Here is a 24,032-nt window from a genome sequence, read left to right as displayed (position 1 = left end):
TGATTTGGAGGTGGGGACCAAGAGTAGTGTGTCAAAATTCGCAGATGACACTAAGAGCAAAGTGTGCAGAGGACGCTGAAAGTCTGCAAAGGGATATAGATAATCTAAGTGAGTGGGCGAGGGTCTGGCAGATGGGGTACAATATTGGTAATTGTGAGGTCATCCATTTTGGTAGGAATAACAGCAAAATGGACTATTATTTAAATGGTAAAAAATTGCAGCATGCTGCTGTGCAGAGGGACCTGGGTGTCCTTGTGCAGGAATCTCAAGGAGTTGGTTTGCAGGTGCAACAGGTAATTAAGAAGGCAAATGGAATTTTGTCCTTAATTGCTAGAGGGATGGAGTTTAAAAACAGTGAGATTATGTTGCAGCTGTATAAGGTGTTGGTGAGGCCACACCTGGAGTACTGTGTACAGTTTTGGTCTCCTTACTTGAGAAATGATATACTGGCACTGGAGGGGGTGCAGAGGAGATTCACGAGGTTGATTCCGGAGTTGAGAGGGTTGGCTTATGAGGACAAACTGAATAGACTGGGGCTCTACTCATTGGACTTCAGAAGAATGAGGGGAGATCTTATAGAAACATATAAGTTTATGAAGGGAATAGATAAGATAGAAGCAGGGAAGTTGTTTCCACCGGCGGGTGAAACTAGAACTTGGGGGCATAGCCTCAAAATAAGGGGAAGCAGATTTAGGACTGAGTTGAGGAGGAACTTCTTCACACAAAGGGTTGTGAATCTGTGGAATTCCCTGCCCAATGAAGCAGTTGAGGCTACTTCATTGAATGTTTTTAAGGCAAGGATAGATAAATTATTAAACAGTGAAGGAATTAAGGGTTATGGTGAGCGGGTGTGTAAGTGGAGCTGAGTCCACAAAAAGATCAGCCATGAGGCTCGAGGGGCCAGATGGCCTACTCCTGCTCCTAGTTCTTATGTTCTTCCCACAATCCCCACATTTCCATGGCATCTCCCTGTGACTGCAATTATGTTCCAAAAGGCCAGATGATTGGTTGAAGCTTTCACCACACCTGACTAAACCTCTGACTAACCTGACTAAAACTGAGGATAAAGTATTGGTGTCTGTAAGGGCTAAAAGAATACCCTTGGCTTCCTTGTAGATCTGTGGCACCAAGTTCAAGACTCCTTCATGAATCATCCTCTTGGCCTCTCACCTGTCAATGTCCATGAGAATCTTACATGTTTCAGAATGTTCACTGCTCATTCTTCCAAACCTAATGAGTATAGGTGCAACCCTTCCCCAAAAGACAACGAGTTGGATTCTGCGGCCTCACTTGCCCCGAGGTCAAAGGACCTTTGTGTGGTCCACCCCCCGGCCTGCTACGATTCCTGTGGTGGGCGGGATGGGAGAATTCTCCCCTACACCTTCACAACCTTTCCTCAAAAGTCAACACCTTCATCTTAGGAATGGGCCTGGTGAACTTTCTCTGAACTCATCCCAATGAAAACATGTCATTCCATAAGTAGGGAGACCAAAACCGTACACAGTATTCCAGCTGCTATCTCAGCAATGTCCTGTGTAGGTGCAGCAAGTTCCCTTTTTCAAACTCCACCCCCTTGCAGTAAAGTCCAACACTCCATTTGCCGCCTTCTTTACTTGCTGTACCTTCATCCTATTTTTTCACGATTCATGTACAAGGACACCCAGATTCCTCTCTACGGCAGTATTCTTCAGTTTCTGTATATTTAAACAATTTTTTGCTTCTCTATTCTTCCTGCCAAAGTGGAAAAGCTCCCACTTTCCCGCACTATACTCCATCTGCCATTTTTCTGTCCATTCAGGTAACTTATCTGTGTCCCTTACAGATTTTTTGTAATAACCTCACAGCTTGCTTTTCTACCTATCTTTGTATCATCAATTCTGGCTTCATCCAAGTCATTGATCAAGGTGGCTGTTTTTCTCTCTCTCAGTTGTGGGTGATATTTGTCCCTATTCTCCTGGAAACTGAATGAATCTTGTTCCAAACTGGGTTCAATATCAGACATTTCAGGGAGTCAGGAATCATTCACCCCTGAACCTACACTGGTAAAACCCCAGGCAGTTCCTCAGTAAGGATTTTTCTGGTTCCTCACCATATATTAGTCAGGATACTGAAACCCAGCTTTTTTACAGTCCACTCCTGGAGGCCCCACTCCCTGAGCCGACAACATTCAGCAGTGTCAGTGCTGAAGTTTCACAGTGGGAGTGATTCCCAGAGTAACTGTCAATCAGATCACCATTGATGTCCAGGTTTGTGTAGTTTTAGTTATCCTGATGTCTAACACACACGCATCAATAAAACAGGGAATTCCTGCAAACAAACTGCAGCTTCTTCTCTATCTGGAGATCCAATGTTTGTTGAATCATTGTCCCAGCGGTTAACAGGCTCCTGTGAACTCATCCAACTCGTATTTTAATACTGACTTTAACAAATATATTTTAAATAGGTTTATTTTAAATGAGTTAAAACCAGCCTTAAAATGGTAGATATAGTATAATAACCATAGTACTTTTCAGGCTGGAAACTTTAACCTGCTGTTTCACTTTCAGTTAGGAGCAGATCCCAGTTTTACACCAATCTCTGATTCATGTATCCAGCATTCACCGTCATTCTAAAAACAGAAGTTGCTGCAAAATCTCAGTAAGTCTGACAGAATCTGTAAAGACAGGAACAGTTAATGTTTCCAGTTGAATGTGACTCTTCTTCAGTGTCAAAACATTAGCTCTGTTTCTCTCTCCAGAGATGCTGTCAGACCTGCTGAGTTTTTACAGCACTTCTTGTTTTTATTTCCGAGTTCAGGACTCAGACAAGACAATCCACAATACAAATCTTACAACTGGGCCAGGGTTTATTAACATCAGCAGAAACAGACACCAATGAAAATGGTTGGGACCTCGATGTGATTAACAGCAAAATTCAGTCCTTGCAGTCACTCGTGAACATGATGGTGTTTCAGCAGGTGAGGTGACTGAGTGAATCCCTTCCCACACACGGAGCAGGTGAATGGCCTGTCCCCAGTGTGAATTCGCTGGTGCTTTATCAGGTTGGATGATTGACTGAATCTCTTACCACAATCAGAGCAGGTGAATTGTCTCTCCCCAGTGTGAACTCGCTGGTGTCTCAGCAGGCTGGATGAATCAATAAATCCCTTCCCACAACTGGAGCAAGTGAACGGCCTCTCTCCAGTGTGACTTGGCTGGTGTTTTAGCAGGTTGAATGACTGAGTAAATCCCTTCCCACACTCGGACCAGATAAATGGCCTCTCCCTATTATGAATTCTCTGGTGTTTCAGCAGGTCGGATGAATCAGTGAATCCCTTCCCACAATCAGAGCATCCTCCCCATTGACCAACTGTGAGAATGAACAAAATGCAGTCCTGGATGTAATTGAGAACAGAAACAATAACAGCAGAATCCAACCCCTGGAATCACTTGTGAACTTGTTGGTGTCTCAGCAGCCGGGATGAAACTCTGAATCCCTTCCCACACTGAGAGCAGGTGAACGGCTTCTCTCCAGTGTGAATGCGCTCGTGTGCCTGCAGGCTGGATGACCGAGTGAATCCCTTCCCACACTGAGAACACGTGAACGGCCTCTCCCCAGTGTGAACTCGCTGGTGTGTCTGCAGGCTGGATGACTGAGTGAATCCCTTCCCACACTGAGAGCAGGTGAACGGCCTCTCCCCAGTGTGAACTCCCTGGTGCCTCCGCAGGTGGGATGAAGAAGTGAATCCCGCCCCACACTGAGAGCAGGTGAATGGCCTCTCCCCAGAGTGAACTCGCTGGTGTGTCTGCAGGTTGAATGACTGAGTGAATCCCTTCCCACACTGAGAGCACGTGAATGGCCTCTCCCCAGTGTGGCTGCGCCGATGAGTTTCCAGCTGAGATGGGGCTCTGTATCTCTTCCCACAGTCCGCACATTTCCATGGTTTCTCCATGGTGCAGGTGTCCTTGCCTCTCGGTTGGGTGGACAATCAGTTGAAGCCTTGTCCAGACACAGAACACGGGTACAGTCTCTCCCTGCTGTGAATGGTGTGATATTTATTCAGGCTGTGTAACTGGTTAAAGCTCTTTAGTCAGTGCACTGGAAGACTCTCACTCTAGTCTGGCAATGTGTTGGTGCTTTTCCAGTCACACTGATGTTTGAAATCTTTTCAAATCAACAGACTGGACAACAATTTCTGCTTCTGGATTCAAAGGACGATGATATTCAGCTCCCAAGGAATATGACTCTGTCAGATCTAGACGTGACGTTTGAGATTTCAGTCTGTGATTCCTCTTTCAATATCCTGGAAAATGAGTTTACAAAAGTCATCAGTGTCAGTACAGGATAGAAATTCAGAATAGACAATTCTAGTTTCTATGGAGCATTCTTTCCTCTCCCAATCCTCAAATGCTGTGAATCTCCATCCCACACACTCTCCCTCCATTCTCACTCTGCTGTATCTAATATTCACCCTCCCAATTCTCCTGAAGGTGCTGATTGAGGCTGATTGACAGATCCATGCTCACTGCTTCCTGTCCTGGACACAGAGACCATAACAACTAGGAGTTGCAGTCGGTCATTTGGCTCATCGAGCCTTTTAAACTATTCAATGAGATAATTCGTTCATCTACCTCAGCATCATTCTCCCCACACTAAACCCACGTCCCTTGATATCTTCAATATCTAGAAACCAATCAATCTCTCTCTTGAAAGTAGTTGAGGACTGAGGTTTCACTGTCCTCAGGGGTTGAGATTCCAAAGCTTTACCACATCCTTGAGTGAAGAAATCCGCCCACATCTTAGCTTTTGCTCCATCTTCTTGTCTGTTCCCCATAACCCTTGACACCCTTGTCAGTCAAAGATCTGTCTAACTGGAATATATTCAATGATCCTCAGCCTCCACTGGTCCCTGTGGAAGAGAAATCCAAAAGACTAACAACCCTCTGAGGGAAGAGACGTCTGGAAATATATGACGTAGCTACAGTTCCATATTACAAGATATTCAGATCCCAAGGAATATGACTGTCCAGATGTGACGGTTGAGAGTTTTGCCTGTGATTCCTCGTTCAAAATCCTGTGAAATGAGTTTGCAAAAGTCATCAAAGAACAAGAACAAAGAACAATACAGCACAGGAACAGGCCCTTCAGCCCTCCAAGCCCGTGCCGCTCCCCGGTCCAGGATTGAATCCTGAATCCAGGATCCCCGCCCAATTTTCCAGCCTATCTGCATACCAATATCCTATCCACCGAGCTGTCCCTCACAGCTACGATGCTTTGTTCATTACAACCTATTAACTCACCCCCACCCCCCCATTCCAGACCATGTGATCTCCAGGGAGAGGCGAAAACCCAGAGTGAAAAACCCCAGGGCCAATATGGGGAAATAAAATCTGGGAAATTCCTCTCCGACCCCCTGAGGCGATCGAAACGAGTCCAGGAGATCACAATGGCCCCGATCGGAAAATGCTTCCCAACCCTAGTCATTTCCACTTCCACGAACACCATATGAATTCCCTGCCCCCGAGACAGGTTCCCAACTATCCGCAGTCTCGCTCTGTACTGGCACCAGCAAGATGATCATAGAATGAAGCCTTGAAATGAGAAACAAGGAACAATTAGCCCGCGCCGCTCCCTGGTCCAAACTAGACCACTCTTTTGTATCCCTCCATTCCCACTCCGTTCATATAGCTGTCTAGATAAGTCTTAAACGTTCCCAGTGTGTCCGCCTCCACCACCTTGCCCGGCAACACATTCCAGGCCCCCACGACCCTCTGTGTGAAATATGTCCATCACAGTTAGTATAGGATTGAAATTCAGAGCAGACAATTTCTAGTTTCTATGGAACATTCTTTCCTATTTCATTCCCAAAAAGTTGTAAATCTCCATCCATATCTATGGATTCTATTTAAAAATGAAAGTGGATGGGCACTTGAAGGAAATAAACTTTCAGGAGAATGGGGATATAGAGTGGGAATGGGACTGGAATGTTATACAGAGAGTCAGCATGGACTCGAGTTACCAAATGGATTCCTTCTGTGCTGTAATGACTTTATGACTGGAAATGTATAACATCGCTACAGTATTATATTACAATGCAAGAAATAATAATAAATATATTTTATTACAGAAACATAAATAATATATCTAATCTGGGTACCATATAATAACACTAGACATATCTCTGTCCTATATTAATTTACTGTCCCCTTAAATGTCAGCCATCTCCTGCCCTTTAATTGTGAACATTTGGAAAGAGACCGTCCTTTTAGACAGAAAGAAGATTAACGTTTCAGGGTGGGCAGAATGAATTACAGGGAATAAAAATGTATCAGATTTTGTTGGTCAATATAAGCTCAGAAGTGGAAGGGAAATGATCTCCAGTGGAAGAGAAACAATTCCTGAACATTGTAAGACTAAGCTGGTAAATCAGCAGTGAATAGAGTTGTGAAGTGGTAAAAACCTCATCAAGACATAGCTTGCGGAAATAATAGTTAAAATCCACCCATTATTAGAGGCAGAGGAAGGTAGACAATGGCAGAGAGCTGATCAGGGAGGGCAGAGGTGAAACAGAGAAATGGATGGCCGTTTAAAAATCCATAAAAAGCATGGTTAGCAAGTTTGCAGACGATACTAAATTAGGAGGTATCACTGATAACAAAGAGGGTTATGAAAAATTACAGGGGGATCTTGATCAGTTAGGGAAGTGGGTCGATGATTGGCAAATGGATTTCAGTACAGATAATACAGAGTACAGAGGCACAACCTCAGGCTAAAGGACGATCCTTTAAAACAGAGATAAGGAGGGATTTCTTCAGCCAGAGAGTGGTGAATTTGTGGAACTCTTTGCCGCAGAAGGCTATGGAGGCCGGGTCATTGACTGTCTTTAAGACAGAGATATATAGGTTCTTGATTAATAAGGGGAGCAGGGGTTCTGGGAAAAAGGCAGGAGAATGGGGATGAGAAAAATATCAGACATGACTGAATGGCGGAGCAGACTCGATGGGCCGAGTGGCCTAATTCTGCTCCTATGTCTTCTGGTCTTAAGTGTGAGTGTTGCATTTTGGAAAGTCAAACCAGGGTAGGACTTGTACAGTGAATGGTAAGGCCCTGGGGAGTGTTGAGGAACAGAGGAACCCAGGAGTACAAGTACATGGTTTGTTGAAAGTGGCGGCACAGGTAGACAGAGTGGTGAAGAAGGCATTTAGCACACTGGCCTTCATCAGTCAGGGCACTGAGTATAGGAGTTGGGACATTATGTTATAGTTGTATGAGTCGTTGGTGAGGCTGCACTTGGAGTATTGTGTACAGTTTTTGTCACCCTGTTATAGGAAAGACATTGATAAACTGGAAAGAGTGCAAAGAAGATTTATGAGGATGTTGCCGGGACTAATGGGCCTGAGTGATCACGAGAGGTTGGACAGGCGAGGGTTGTATTCCTGCGAACGTAGGAGAATGTAGGAGAATGTCGGAGAACGTAAGGCTTTGTTTTCCAAGAGGGTGGCATTCCAGAGAGTAGCATTTTCTTTAAAACATTGTAAAATGCAGATACAGTTTGAGAACAATATTCTGTTACACCAGGAGTAAAAAGTGATCTTAAAAAGTCCCCCTCCCCAAATGCTGCACATTTAGACATAGTAGCATAAGTTTCAGAGTCCAACATTTTATACTTCATTGCTTCTTTTACTGTGCAATTGTAATGCCACCCTCTTGGAAAACAAAGCCTGACAGGTGTGTCTGAATGCTGGCTGTGTGCCTCAGAAAGTTGTATATTTTAAAGTTCAGCGGGGACCCCCCCCAGGGGATGATCGGTCACACCCCCTCTCCTCCCCTCCCCAGGGGATGAGACGTCACACCCCCTCTCCTCCCCTCCCCAGGGGATGAAACGTCACACCCCCTCTCCTCCCCTCCCCAGGGGATGAGACGACACACCCCCTCTCCTCCCCTCCCCCCAGGGGATGAGACGTCACACCCCCTCTCCTCCCCTCCCCCCAGGGGATGAGACGTCACACCCCCTCTCCTCCCCTCCCCCGGGGGATGAGACGTCACACTCCCACTCCTCCTCCCACTCCCCTCCCGCCCTGACCAGAGGATGACCTGGGTCAGAGAGCCGTTGCAGTCTCTGACCCCTGCTCTTTGGAGGCTGCTGCGGCGAATGCAGACTTTTATTTTGCAGGTAGGTAAAAGCGTGGACGCGGGTCGGGCCAGAAGACGGTAAAGTGGGATTTGACGGTAGAGTTGGGTGCGCGGTTCATTAAGTCGATTTAAATGCATGCAAATGCATTTAAATCGGCGGGCTGCCCGATTCAGGCATGGGCCCTGGTGTTGGTAAAGCCGCGATCTGCTCGGAATCGGGCGCAGATCGTGGTATAGGCCCGATGCCCAACTTTACTGCGATTTCGCACTTGAAAAGAGGCACGAAGATTTGGTAAAATCCGGCCCATAGTCTTTTTCCCAGGGTTGGGGAATTGAAAACTGGAGGGCATAGGTTTAAGGTGAGAGGGAAAAGATTAAAAGGGACCTGAGGGGCAACTTCTTCATGCAGAGGGTGGTGCGTACATGGAATGAGCTGCCAGAGAAAGTGGTTGAGGCAGGTTCAATAGCAACATTTAAAAAGCATTTGGATAAGTCCATGGATTGGAAAAGATTAGAGGGATATGAGCCAAACATGGGCAATTGGGACTAGCTGGGAGGGCACCATGGTTGGCATGGATCAGTTGGGCCCAAGAGTCTGTTTCCGTGCTGTATTGCTCTATGACTCTATGTGTTGGCTGCATCAGCATCTATTGCCCAGAACTCATTGCCCTTGAACTGAGTGGTTTGCATTGCTGGGGGATGTGGTCATTTCCTTCTTTAAAGGACATTATTAAATCAGATGGATTTTCATGACAATTGTCATCAATGAACTTCTAATTCTAGATTTTTACTGAATTCAAATTTCAACATCTGCAGTTGTGGGATTCGATCCCAGGGTTCTCAGTGCATTGCCCTGGATCCCTGTATTACTAATCCAATGACATTATCACTGCACCATTGCCTCCCCATCCATGGCAAAGGAGTCAGCCTGAGATCCATGGAATCAGAGAATGCACTAAATTTAAATTAATGTCCAGTAACACTCACCCCAAAGTAATTTCATTGTTTGCAAATTTTAAATCTCCTGCTGGAGTCTGCAGCTGCAAAGATCTGAGAGATTGATGTCCAAGAAAAATGTTGCAGTCTTCAAATCTTCTCCCTGTAAAGAAGAAGGCCTATGGTGTGTTACCTTTTATTAACAGGGGGTTGGAGTTTAAGAGCCGTGGGGTTATGATGCAACTGTACAGGACCTTGGTGAGACCACATTTGGAATATTGTGTGCAGTTCTGGTCACCTCACTATAAGAAGGATGTGGAAGCGCTGGAAAGAGTGCATAGGAGATTTACCAGGATGCTGCCTGGTTTGGAGGGTAGGTCTTATGAGGAAAGGTTGAGGGAGCTAGGGCAGTTCTCTCTGGAGTGGAGGAGGCTGAGCGGAGACTTAATAGAGGTTTATAAAATGATGAAGGGGATAGATAGAGTGAACGTTCAAAGACTATTTCCTCGGGTGGATGGAGCTATTACAAGGGGGCATAACTATAGGGTTCGTGGTGGGAGATACAGGAAGGATATCAGAGGTAGGTTCTTTACGCAGAGAGTGGTTGGGGTGTGGAATGGACTGCCTGCAGTGATAGTGGAGTCAGACACTTTAGGAACATTTAAGCGGTTATTGGAAAGGCACATGGAGCACACCAGGATGATAGGGAGTGGGATAGCTTGATCTTGGTTTCAGATAAAGCTCGGCACAACATCGTGGGCCGAAGGGCCTGTTCTGTGCTGTACTGTTCCATGTTCTATGTTCTAAATGACAAAAGTTATAGGTGTAATTCAAGGTTAGAAATTCAGGACAGAATTTATTTTGGTCTGAGTTTGCTGTGTGTAAATCTTTCCGTTCGAACCCCCTGTAAAAGGAGTTTCCAAAATCCATCAGCATCTGTCCAGGACAGAGATTCAAAACATTCTCTCCTCTTATCTGGCACAGAATTACTTTAGCTGGGACAAAATTGCAGTGGAGGCATTTCGAGGAAGATCCAGTTGGTTGATTCCTGAAATGAGGAGTTTTGTCTTTGAGGATGAGCAGCTTGGGCCTGCACTCATTGGAGTTTAAAAGACTGAGAAGTTATTGCTACATCTGGGAATTTAAGGGCGGCATGGTGGTTAGCACTGCTGCCTCACAGTACCAGGGTCCCAGGTTCAATTCCAGCCTTGGGTCACTGTCTGTGTGGAGTTTGCACATTTTCTGTCCATGTCTGTGTGGGTTTCGTCCAGGTGCTCCCGTTTCCTCCCACAGTCCAAAGATGTGTGGTTTAGGTGGATTGGCCATGCTAAATTGACCCTCGTGTCAGGGGGATTAGCAGGGTAAATGCATGGGGTTGTGGGGCTGGGGCCTGGGTGGGATTGTGGTCGGTACAGACTCAATGGGCCGAATGGCCTCCTTCTGCACTGTAGGGATTCTATGATTCATATATAAGGTGCTTGACAAGGTAGATGCTGAGCGGATGTTTCCTCTGGTGTGGAAATCAAGTAAAAATAAAGGATCTCAAGATTAAGATGAAGAGAGATCTTTTCTCTCAGCGGGTTGTTGATCTTTGGAACTCTGTCTTCACCAGTGAGGATTGGAGGCAGGTCATTGAATATATTCAAAGCTGAGGTTTTGATCCACAAGAGAGTCAAGGGTATGGACGGGGTGGGGGAGCAAAGTCGACATGATCTTATTGAATGATGCAGCAGGCTCGATGGGCCGAATGACTGGTTCCTGGTCTTGGACAGCTGCGCATGCGCCCCGCTACCTATTGTCCCTCTGAAGATTGAGGTTCTGAACCAGCCCCTGAAACCACGCCCATTGTGACCCGCCACCGACAGCAGCGCATGCGCTCTCCTTCCCCGCTGAAACAAGATGGCGGCAGATAACCGGGACCTGTTCCCGGGATAAACGCTTGGGAGCTGGAAGCCCGGGACCTGCAGGGTCTTATTAGGGCCGTGCGGCCTACAGCGGATGTTTGTGAAACCATAGCTCCCTCCCTCCCCCGACTCCCGGCTCCATTTCTCCCGCAGCCCCACAGACTCACCTGGGGATCCAAGCGTCTCCCGCACTCGCACGGATGCGGTCAAAGTGACACTGCGCACGCGCGAGACATAGCACTGCACCTGCGCAATAGGCTCCTGTGGAATGAATAGGACACTTTCACACCCGCAAGGGTACCTGGGAACTAATGCCGTCATTGTCAAAGACAATAATACGAAATTATCTTGTTCAATGAAGATCAATTGATTTTTAAAAATGCATTCCTCGGAATTTGTGCGCTGCCATTCTCTACTTCTAACATTGATTTAAACCAGTGCTCTCCTGTGGGAATACCCCGAGTTTTTAAAACTTTTCCCACTGGTTTCCCTCTCTCTCCGCTCCCCTGAAGGTGCTCACACAGGTTGGGTAAATCCCACAGAGATTGGTTTCTTTCACTTTCTTTCTCCTGATGCTGAATATTCTGTTTTATGGAATGATACATCACAGATGGAAACCATTTGGCTGATCCTGCCCAGTCGACCTGTCTTTAAGATCTATCCAATTAATCCCACAGCCCTACTGGCAGAGTGAGAACAATGTATATATACTGCAGCAATACAGGAGGTGAATGGAAAATGTTTTCCAGTTGCATACCTCTCAGACACACTCACCCCGAGAAAGATAAATTGGCCTGTGTACTAAGCAGGTATTATGGTTCCACTTAAAATTAAAACAGAAGGTGCTGGAAAAATGCAGCAGTCACTGGGGCCGAGTTTATGGTCAAACTGATGGTGCTGAGCTGCCGTTAGAAAATAACCAGCAATCCAACAAGCCACTCAAAATATTGAATCAAACAAAATTGATCAAAGATTGAGCCAAAGTATTCTGTTTTCCAACATGGTGCTATGATTTTTTGAATGTTCTCACAATTACCTGGTGTTCATAGAATCCCTACAGTACAGAAGGAGACTATTCGGCCCATCGAGTCTGTACCGACAACAATCCCACCCTATCCCCATATATTTACCCTGCTAATCCACCCGATACTAGGGTCAAATTAGCATAGCCAATCAACCTAACCCGCACATCTTTGGACTGTGGGAGGAAACCGGAGCACCCAGAGAAAACCCACGCAAACACAGGGAGAACGTGCAAACTCCACACAGACAGTGACCCAAGCCAGGAATCGAACCTGGGACCCTGGCGCTGTAAGGCAGCAGTGCTAACCACTGTGCTACCGTGCCGCCCAGGGTTTCCGGGTTTATTTTATACTCACTCCAACCCATCGCTGTTCATGAAGCACATTACCCCCACTCTGATTCTCCATCCCATCAGAGACAACTCAGTCACTGACTGGAAATTAGGGCTTTTAATGAGAGCTCTGATAACCGAGAATGCACCGTAGGCAGAATCAACCCGAGCTAACAAACCCCAGACAGTGAACATTATCCCCCAGACCCGAATATAAAACAGTGAACATTATCCCCCCCAGACCCGAATATAAAACAGTGAACATTATCCCCCCCAGACCCGAATATAAAACAGTGAACATTATCCCCCCCAGACCCGAATATAAAACAGTGAACATTATCCCCCTCAGACCCGAATATAAAACAGTGAACATTATCCCCCCCAGACCCGAATATGAAACAGTGAACATTATCCCCCAGACCCGAATATAAAATAGTGAACATTATCCCCCCCAGACCCGAATATAAAACAGTGAACATTATCCCCCCCAGACCCGAAGATAAAACAGTGAACATTTTCCCCCTCAGACCCGAATATAAAACAGTGAACATTATCCCCCCCAGACCCGAACATAAAACAGTGAACATTATCCCCCAGACCCGAATATAAAATAGTGAACATTATCCCCCCCAGACCCGAATATAAAACAGTGAACGTTATCCCCCCCAGACCCGAATATATAACAGTGAACATTATCCCCCAGACCCGAATATAAAACAGTGAACATTATCCCCCCCAGACCCGAATATAAAACAGTGAACATTATCCCCCAGACCCAAATATAAAACAGTGAACATTATCCCCCAGACCCGAATATAAAACAGTGAACATTATCCCCCCCAGACCCGAATATAAAACAGTGAACATTATCCCCCCCAGACCCGAATATAAAACAGTGAACATTATCCCCCCAGACCCGAATATAAAACAGTGAACATTATCCCCCTCAGACCCGAATATAAAATAGTGAACATTATCCCCCCCAGACCCGAATATAAAACAGTGAACATTATCCCCCAGACCCGAATATAAAACAGTGAACATTATCCCTCCCAGACCCGAATATAAAACAGTGAACATTATCCCCCAGACCCGAATATAAAACAGTGAACATTATCCCCCTCAGACCCGAATATAAAACAGTGAACATTATCCCCCAGACCCAAATATAAAACAGTGAACATTATCCCCCTCAGACCCGAATATAAAACAGTGAACATTACCCCCCCCCCAGACCCAAATATAAAACAGTGAACATTATCCCCCCCAGACCCGAATATAAAACAGTGAACATTATCCCCCAGACCCGAATATAAAACAGTGAACATTATCCCCCCCAGACCCGAATATAAAACAGTGAACATTATCCCCCAGACCCGAATATAAAACAGTGAACATTATCCCCCAGACCCAAATATAAAACAGTGAACATTATCCCCCCCAGACCCGAATATAAAACAGTGAACATTACCCCCCCCCAGACCCAAATATAAAACAGTGAACATTATCCCCCAGACCCGAATATAAAACAGTGAACATTCTCCCCGCAGACCTGAATATAAAGCAATGAACATTATCCCCCAGACCCAAATATAAAACAACATTATTACCCCAGAGCCAAATATAAAACAGTGAACATTATCCCCCCCAGACCCGAATATAAAACAGCGAACATTATAGCCCCCAGACTCAAATATAAAACAATGAACATTACCCCCCTCCCCAGACCCGAATATAAAACAGTGAACATTATCCCCCAGAACCAAATAAAGAACAGTGAGCATTATCTCCCCCCCCCCCTACTTGAATACAAAATTGTCCTGATGGATTCAGAAAACATTATCACAATATTCCAAATGTGTTTTTTCAAGGAATAGATTCAGCGGCTGCATCACTGGAGGCCAGAGATCCTCTCCTCAAACTCGGCTCATGTGAGGAATCCCTCCAATGAGGCTCAGGAATGCTGCAACCAGAGTCACGTGACCACCGAGTGTGTAACTGAACAAACTACCGCAACGTTGAAGATGTGTTTCAGTGTGAAATGATTTGCTTCACCTGTTGCTTCAGATTTGAGAGAAAATGTCCCTTTCTGGGGTAATTTGACCTTGACCCAGGCACTTTTCAGATCTGAAAGTGATGGCCTTTAGCACAATCACAAGGCTGCACAATACAGAGGGAACACTAATCTGTTTCATTCTGCGACTATGTCGTGGTTACACAAGTGATACTTTCCACTAATTAGCTGCCAGCACCAAAAAGGCATTCAGCCTCCCACACAAATGAGCAAGGCTGGGTTTGGATATCTTTGATGTGGAGATGCCGGCGTTGGACTGGGGTAAACACAGTAAGAAGTTAACCTGGTGTTGTTAAACTTCTTACTTTGGATATCTTTGCCAGTGCAGTGCTGGGTACTAGGCTGTACATCCCAGTGAATGGCTGATAGTATAAAACAGCATGTTCCTTGATTTGTCAGAACAGGTAGTGATTTGTTTTCAGCAGGAAACACTCACAAAACCAAAAATACAATGTTTACTGTGATTATAGATTGGGCAGCACTTGCTGGACAATCCTGAGTGTGCCAATACCTACACTCATAATCAATTGAAGATAATCAGTCGAGTTCACAATACAGCTCAGTTATAGTTGCGAGGAGCAACTTACATTTATACGCAGCGATCCTTTCCCTGCAAACAAAAGGAGAATTTTCAAGCCTTGCACCTTTTTTGAATTTCCCAGAAGCTTGAGAAACCTACAGTCTTCTATTGATTTCTCCATGGTGATGCTTCAAGTCAATGACAGTCCACCAATTGTGATCATTTGAAATTTGGCATTCTTCTGTTTGTCCTGATGAGTGCATGATGAAGAGATTCAGCAACAGGTCTCTCTTTTCAGCAATATTCAAGTTCAGGTATCTGAACAAGTATCTGTGCATTGTTTTATGTTCCTTGATAATTAAATGTGATCGTGGAAGTGTCACTGTGAATAATGTGCAAGTCAGTAAGAATTGTCAGCATTTTCTAATTGGAAATATTAAGCAGTGGAACCTTTCAGACACTGAATTGTACAGTTTGCACCAAACATCAATTTCAGATTGCAGGAAAAGTTCATAAACTTATTATAAACAAGTTGCTGTTGAGAGTTCCTGATTTAAAAAAAATCACACGTGGTGCTTTTAAAAAGGGACACAACAGCCCTGAAAATCAGTGACATTTCAGAATATTAAACTTCAGCCAGTTGTAGGGATTGTTAATGTCAGCAGAAACAAACCAAATATTGTCAGACTATCAATCCTGGATGTGATTAACAGCAGCAGTAATAGCAAAATCCAACTCCTGCAGGCAATTGTGAACTTGCAGATGTGTCAGCAAGTGGGATGACCGAGTGTATCCCTTCCCACACACAGAGCAGGTGAATGGCCTCTCCCCAGTGTGGGTGAGCTCATGTAAATGCAGGCTGCCAGACTGAGTGAATCCCTTCCCACACATGGAGCAAGTGAATGGTCTCTCCCCAGTGTGAGTGCGTTGATGTGCAGTGAGGATTGATAACTGCCTGAAACTCTTTCCACAGTATGTGCAAATAAATGGCTTCTCCTCAGTGTGAATTCGCTGATGTGACAGGAGGCCGGATGAATTGGTGAATTCCCTCCCACACGTGGACCAGGTGAACGATCTCTCCCCAATGTGAACTCGCTTGTGTGCACCGAGGTTGGATGAAGACCTGAACCTCTTTCCACAGGAAGTGCAGCTGAACGGTCTCTCCTCTGTGTGAACTCGCTGGTGTGACAGCAGGTTAGATGACAGAGTGAATCTCTTACCACACACAGAACAGGTGAATGGCTTCTCTCCAGTGTGAATTCGCTGGTGTGACCAAAGACCGGATGGCCCAGCAAACTCCTTCCCACACAAGGAGCAGGTGAACGATCTCTCCCCAGTGTGAACTCGCTGATGTGCACTGAGGTTGGATGAACATGAGAACCCCTTTCCACAGGTGGAGCAGCTGAATGGCCTCTCCTCAGTGTGAATTCGCTGGTGGAACAGCAGGTGGGATGAGGTTGTGAATCCTTTCCCACACACAGAACAGATGAATGGCCTCTCTCCAGTGTGACTGTGTCTATGGTTTTCCAGCAAGTACGGATAATTGAATCCTTTACCACAATCATCACATTTCCATGGTTTCTCCATTTTCCCAGCCCCAATGTGACCGTGTCGATGGGTTTCCAACTGGGATGGATAATTGAATCCTTTACCACAATCCTCACATTTCCACGGTTTGTCCATGGTGCTGGTGTCCTTTTGTCTCTCCAGGTTGGATGATTAGTTGAAGCCTCATCCACATACAGACCATGTGTATGGTTTCTCCCCACTGTGAATGGTGTGATGTTTTTCAGGCTGTGTAACTGGTTAAAGCTCTATCCACAGTCAGTTCACTGGAGCACTCTCACTTGGGTGTGTGTGTGTGTGTCTCAGTTCTTTTTCTGTCACGTTGAATTTTGAAATTTTCTTCCACTGACAAAATAGGGAACGATTTCTCCCTCCACTGTCAAAAGCAATCATATTTAGGTCATGATGAATCGAATGGCTCTGTCAGACTTTGATCTGAAGTTTAGTTTGAGTTTCCTGTCTGTGAATCTTCCTCTACTAGTTCCCTGCAAAAAGAGTTTTAAAAAACTACTTCAGAACAATTTCAGTTTCCACGAAACATTTCTCTATCTCATTTATCTTGAGCTGTAATCCCCATCCCACACTCTCTCTCTCGTCCCTGAGCTGAAATCAAACTCATTGCCCCATCTCCACTCTGAGCCCAGCTCCCTCTCCCTCCAGCTGGATTCAGTCCTCCAGACCATGTACAGACTGAGAGTACAATCAAGGAGTCAATTATTTTCCTTCCAAGTCAGGGGACGTGCAGCCCCACTGACTCTGTTGTTAACACAATAGGCACATGTGCTCTGCTCACCAATGAAACACCATGGTGACCATTAACATGGGCCTGTTCCGAGGAAAGGCTCCATTTTATTTGTGCCACAACAGCAGGGGAATTACCTCCTGCACAGGCACAAAGGTATCATCAGTCACAGAAAATAATTGCAGCTGGTGTCTCAAACCTCATTTTACCATTTGCTCCCAGACATTCTCAATTCAATTTTGAAATGCAAACTGAAATCTGGCATTATGGGGTAAATTAAAACACATTCTCATGGTCATTTTCAGAATGATTATTCCCGAGAACTAATTCCCAAGTCAGTAAATTAAAATTCTCATCAGCAATGTAGGCGGCACAGTGGTTAGCACTGCTGCCTCACAGCTCCAGGGACCTGGGTTCGATTCCCAACTTTGGTCACTGTCCGTGTGGAGTCTGCCCATTCTCCCCATGTCGGCGTGCGTTTTCTCCAGATGCTCCGGTTTCCTCCCATCGTCCAAAGATGTGCCAGTTAGGTGCATTGGCCATGCTAAATTGCCTCTTAGTGACCTGGGATGAGTAGGTTAGAGGGATTAGCAGGTTACATATGTGGGGTTACGGGAACAGGGCCGAGGTGGGATTGTTGTCGGTGCAGACCCGATGGGCCGAATAACCTCCTTCAGCACTGCAGGGATTCTATGAAATACATTGGGAGAATTGCTGTTTTAATGGGTATTTTCACAAATGCTATAAAATGATTTTTCAAAACAAATTAATATTTTCTTCAACAGATGATGAATAAATAAAAAGTATTTAATAAAACAACCACCCAGTGTGGGTTCAGGATTCTAACTCGGGGTTTCTGAGCTCCAGGAACCACTAACTGAACCAGCCGGGAATGGTCTCCACAAAACTTCCCCAACTCCCTCCCGGGAAAAAGCTGCAAACCCGGGAGCTGCAGCTTTTTACTGGGGGTGTTGGGGCCTCCAGCGGGTGTTTGTGAATCCTCCCCGCCCACCTCCCAGGGTTTCCTTCCTTCCCAGAGATCAGAGTCCTCATTGATTTGAGGCCAAAGTGTAACCTCTTATTTATTGTCCCCCTCCCCCATCCTCTGATGTGAACCATCCTCCAGTGGCTGAGCCAGGATGGGGCCGTTAACCTGGGCCTGTTCCCGGGAGGGAGGGAGGGAGAAGCCCCGCAGCTGCAAACCAGGGAGCTGACAATGATTCTGAAGGGTTTGCGGATCCACAAAGTGTTTCCAAATCCTCCCAGCCACCGCCTAACGCTGACTCCGCTTCTCCGGGACAAACAAGCGCCAAGGACAGCAATGACACTGCGCATGCTCCACATCACAATGCCCGGGCACTGATTGACGGCAGCTCCGGACCAATAGGAAGAGGTCCGGACCAATGCAAACCGAGCGGGAGCTGCTGGTCCACCAACCAATCGGAATGAATGAGGGGCGGGACCTGAAGCATGCGCAGTGCGGGTGAACCAGATAAACCTGTTGGACTTTAACCTGGTGTTGTTTGACTTGTTGCTGTGTTTACCCCAGTCCAACGCCGGCATCTCCACATCAGTGCGGGTAATGGCAGACGGCCGGTTTTAGTTTGGAAGCGAGATCAATGAAGGGAAAGGAATGACTGGCAAATGGGAGGTTTTAAAAGTGTGATATCAAGAGTCCAGGGGCAGTATATTCCTGTTAAGATGCAGGGAAAGAATGGTAAATTTAGGGATCTCTGGCAGACAAGGGACATTGAGGCTCTGGTCAGGTAAAAGAAGGAAGCGTTCATTGGGTTTCGGCAATCGGGGACAAGTGAATCACTCTGACTATAAAAAAGTGTAAGAAAATACTGAAGAGGGAAATCAGGAGGACAAAAAGAGGGTATGATATGGATCTGGCAGGTAAGATTGAAGAAAATTCCAAGATGTTCTATAGCTATATTAAGAGGAAAAGGGTGGCTAGAGAGAGAATAGGTCCCCTTAAAAATCAGTATGGCCATCTGTGTGTGGAGCCACAGGAGATGGGTGAGATTTTTAATGAATACTTCTCCTCTGTGTTTACTGCGGAGAGCACCATGGGTGCGAAAGAAATAAGGGAAACAAGTGGTGATGTCTTGGGCACACGCATGTTACTTGGGAGGAGGTATCTGCAGCCTTATAAAAGCAAATTACTGCGGATGCTGGAATCTGAAACCAAGAGAGAAAATGCTGGAAAATCTCAGCAGGTCTGGCAGCATCTGTAAGGAGAGAAAAGAGCTGATGTTTCTTGTCTAGATGACCCTTTGTCAAAGCTCTGAAACATCAGTTCTTTTCTCTCCATACAGATGCTGCCAGACCTGCTGAGAATGGGGAGAGAGTGTGTGGGATGGAGATTTACAGCTTTTGGGGAATGAGAGAGGAAAGAATGTTCCATAGAAATTGTCTGTTCTGAATTTCTATCCTGTACTGACACTGATGACTTTTGGAAACTCATTTTACAGGATATTGAAAGAGGAATCACAGGCTGAAATCTCAAACGTCACGTCTCGATCTGACAGAGTCTTATTCCTTGGGACCTCAATATCATCGGACTTTGAATCCAGAAGGAGAAATGATTGTCCAGTCTGTCGATTTGAAAGGATTTGAAATGTCAGTGTGAGTGGAAAAGCATCAACACACTGCCACACTCGAGTGAGTGTGTTCCAATGCACTGACTAAAGAGCTTTAACCAGTTACACAGTCTGAATAAATATCACACCATTCACAGCGGGTAGAGACTGTAATCTTGTTCTGTGTGTGGACGAAGTTTCAACTAATTGTCCACCCAAGAGAGAGGTAAGGACACCTGCACCATGGAGAAACCGTGGAAATGTGCAGACTGTGGGAAGAGATACAGAGCCCCATCTCTGCTGGCAGCTCATCGGCGCAGCCACACTGGGGAGAGACCATTCACCTGCTCTCAGTGTGAGAAGGGATTCATTCAGTTATCCAGCCTGCGGACACACGAGCGAGTTCACACTGGGGAGAGGCCATTCACCTGCTCTGAATGTGGGAAGGGATTCACGCAGTCATCCCACCTGCAGACACACCAGCGAGTTCACACTGGGGTGAGGCCATTCACTTGCTCTCAGTGTGGGAAGGGATTCATTCAGTTATCTACCCTGCGGACACACGAGCGAGTTCACACTGGGGAGAGGCCATTCACCTGCTCTCAGTGTGGGGAGGGATTCACTTGTTCATCCAACCTGCGGACACACGAGCGAGTTCACACTGGGGAAAGGCCCTTCACCTGCTCTCAGTGTGGGGAGGGATTCACTTGTTTATCCACCCTGCGGACACACCAGCGAGTTCACACTGGGGAAAGGCCCTTCACCTGCTCTCAGTGTGGGAAGGGATTCACTCAGTTATCCAATTTGCGGGCTCACCAGCGACTTCACACTGGGGAGAGGCCATTCACCTGCTCTCAGTGTGGAAAGGGATTCACCCAGTCATCCGAGCTGTGGGCACACCAGCGAGTTCACACTGGGGAGAGGCCCTTCACCTGCTCTCAGTGTGGGAAGGGATTCACTCAGTCATCCAACCTGCAGACACACCAGCGAGTTCACACTGGGGAGAAACCATTCACCTGCTCTCAGTGTGGGAAGGGCTTCACTCAGTTATCCCACCTGCAGGCACACCAGCGAGTTCACACTGGGGAGAGACCATTCACCTGCTCTCAGTGTGGGAAGGGATTCACTCAGTTATCCCACCTGCAGAGACACCAGCAAGTTCACACTGGGGAGAGGCCATTCACCTGCTCTCAGTGTGGGAAGGGATTCACTCGGTTATTCCACCTGCAGGCACACCAGCGAGTTCACACTGGGGAGAGACCATTCACCTGCTCTCAGTGTGGGAAGGGATTCACCCAGTCATCCAGCCTGCGGGCACACCAGCGAGTTCACACTGGGGAGAGGCCATTCACCTGCTCTCAGTGTGGGAAGGGATTCACTCAGTCATCCAGCCTGCGGGCACACCAGTGAGTTCACACTGCAGAGAGGCCGTTCACCGGCTCTCAGTGTGGGAAGGGATTCAGAGTTTCATCCCGGCTGCTGAGACATCAGCAAGTTCATGAGTGATGACAGGAGTTGGATTCTGCTGTTATTGTTTCTGCTCTCAATTCCATCCAGGACTGCATTTTGTTCATTCTCACAGTTGGTCAATGGGAAGGGTCAGAGGGTTTCTTTGTGCTGGACTGGCCGGTCTCAGCCTCCAGTGGGCTGATGCTCTTTCAGTCTTTTTGTGAATACCTGGTTTCAAATGTCACAAGGATCACAGAGTGACAGGGTGTTAGGAAGTTTAGAGATATTTAGTCAGAAGAAAACAGAGGTTGGCAGTGCAAAGGTACCTTTCTGAATGGCGGGCTGTGACAAGTGACATTCCTCAGCGATCAGTGCTGGGACTTTTGCTGTTTGTAATATATATAAATGATTTGGAGGAAAATGTAACTGGTTTGATTGGTAAGTTTGTGGACGACACAAAGGTTGGTAGAATTGCGGATAGCGATGGGGACCGGCAGAGGATACAGCAGGATATAGATCAGTTGGAGACTTGGGCGGAGAGATGGCAGATGAAGTTTAATCCGGACAAATGTGAGGTAATGAATTTTGGAAGGTCAAATACAGGTGGGAAATATACAGCAAATGGCAGAACCCTTAAGAGTATTCATAGGCAGAGGGATCTGGGTGTCCAGGTACACAGGTCATTGAAAGTGGCAACGCAGGTGGAGAAGATAGTCAAGAAGGCATACGGCATGCTTGCCTTTATCGGCCGGGGCATTGAGTTTAAAAATTGGTAAGTCATGTTGCAGCTTTATAGAAACTTAGTTAGACCGCACTTGGAATCTAGTGTTCAGTTCTGGTCACCACACTACCAGAAGGATGTGGAGGCTTTGGAGAGGGTACGGAAAATATTTATCAGGATGTTGCCTGGTGTGGAGGGCATTAGCTATGAGGAGAGGTTGGAGGAACTTGGTTTGTTCTCACTGGAATGACGGAGGTTGAGGGGAGACCTGATAGAAGTCTACAAGACAGAGTGGATATTCAGAAGCTTTTTCCCAGGGTGGAAGAGTCAGTTACTAGGGGACACAGGTTTAAGGTGCGAGGGGCAAGGTTTAAAGGAGATGTACAAGGCAGGTTTTTTACACAGAGGGTGGTGGGTGCCTGGAACTCGTTGCCGGGGAAGGTAGTGGAAGCAGATACGATAGTGACTTTAAGATGTGTCTTGACAAATATATGAATAGCATAGGAATAGAGGGATATGGTCCCCGGAAAGGTAGGGGGTTTTAGTTCAGACGGGCAGAATGGTTGCTGCAGGCTTGGAGGGCCAAAGGGCTTGTTTCTGTGCTGTAATTTTCTTTGTTCTTCGTTCTGTTTGGAACATCCCAAATGCCCATCCAATTTCCTTTTTAATTGTTTATTGTCTCCACTTCCTCCAGCCTCGTAGGCAGTGAGTTTCAGGTCATTACCATTCACTGCATCAGAATATTCTTCCTCACATTGCCCCCCCGCCCCCTACTCCCCCCCCCCCCCACTCCCCCCCCCCCACTCCCCCTCTTGCATCTCTGACCCAAAACAAGAAATCTGTGTCCCCCTCGTCTTGTCCCTTCAGCTAATGGGAACAGCTTTTCTTTGTCCACCTTATCTAAACCTCTCAGAATCTTGTCCACCTCTATCAAATCTCCCCTCAACCTCCTTTGCTCCAAGGAAAACAACCCCAGTCTGACATTGACAATAAAGAACAAACCAACAGAATATGTTAATACCTGAAATCAAATGGGAATGTTTAATTTCTGTTTTAAAGATATTGTGAATATATTGTCCTGGACAATAATGGAATTGGAATAACTCACCTTGGGTGTGGTTGAATGGAATATATCAATCTGATATCCACCTGCAGTCTAGTGAAAGTCTGGAATGTGTAGCTGGAAATCCCTCCCTAACAGCACTGTGGGTGTACTTACACCTCAGGCATTGTAGCAGTTCAGGAAGGCAGTGTTGGGGTTGACCAGGGCCGAGGCAGCTACATACAGCCACATATTCTGTTATAATTGAAGGACTGCAGATTGAATGTGAGGCATTGTGGGACTGGACTATCTTGACCATATTCCTGAGACTGCCCAGAAACTTGTGTCTATTTTAGTTTATAATTGAGGATTTCTGGGAATAAGTTAAATGCGGAAATATTAAGCATCGCCTGGAGGAATTTGGAATAACTGAGCATTTTATCCCCAGATAAAGAACAAAGATTTTGCCGGTGTTTGACTATAACGTGTTTGGGATTTTAAATCAACAAAGATGTTGCCTCTAAAATCAGTCCTTGTCGGTTGGCTTTAAAAAGGTTCAGTTATAATGAAGGATCTTGTATCTTATTTTAATCAAGGAGTTGTGAGCTTGTAGTGCTCTGTCGCTTTAAGAAGCGACAGCTGCGAGAGAGAATGCTGAAGATTCATTGTTTGAAATTTACGAGCTGTGAGAATCTGTGTGTTTTGTTTGTTTTCTGTGGATGTTTGTAGATATGTTTTATCATTGTTTTGGGCTACATTTGTTAAGGTTTATCTTTCTGGGGAATTAACCTCACCTTGAGTCTTTAATTAAAGGCATTTTTGGAAGTTTAAAAACAGAATCACAAGAACACTTCAGTAATTAATTTTGGTTATTGTTGTTGTAAAGCACATGCTAAGTTTCTCTGTTTGTGTGTGGATGATATTTGTGGGATGAATGCTTCAAGCTTTGAGGTTTTCTGTCTGTGATTTAAATCAAACAGATTTTTAAAAAAGGAAGTGTGATCAATAAAACTTTTTTTGTTCAGAA

The 24,032-nt window shown here is 45.9% G+C and overlaps 1 protein-coding gene across 1 annotated transcript in view; it reads right to left on the bottom strand.

The window, feature by feature from the left end:
* Nucleotides 1–24,032, bottom strand: part of LOC144487552 (uncharacterized) — a 119,737-nt gene that overhangs the window by 31,122 nt on the left and 64,583 nt on the right. The window contains exon 5 of the mRNA XM_078205640.1: nt 2,967–3,109. Within this exon, the coding sequence (XP_078061766.1) occupies nt 2,967–3,109 (143 nt within the window). The remainder of the gene's footprint in view (nt 1–2,966; nt 3,110–24,032) is intronic.

Source organism: Mustelus asterias, unplaced genomic scaffold, assembly GCF_964213995.1.
Source record: "Mustelus asterias unplaced genomic scaffold, sMusAst1.hap1.1 HAP1_SCAFFOLD_870, whole genome shotgun sequence".
In the NCBI taxonomy this organism is placed as follows: Eukaryota; Metazoa; Chordata; class Chondrichthyes; order Carcharhiniformes; family Triakidae; genus Mustelus; species Mustelus asterias.
The sequence above is the reverse complement of the archived record's forward strand: the minus strand, read 5'-3'. Positions and strand labels throughout refer to the sequence as shown.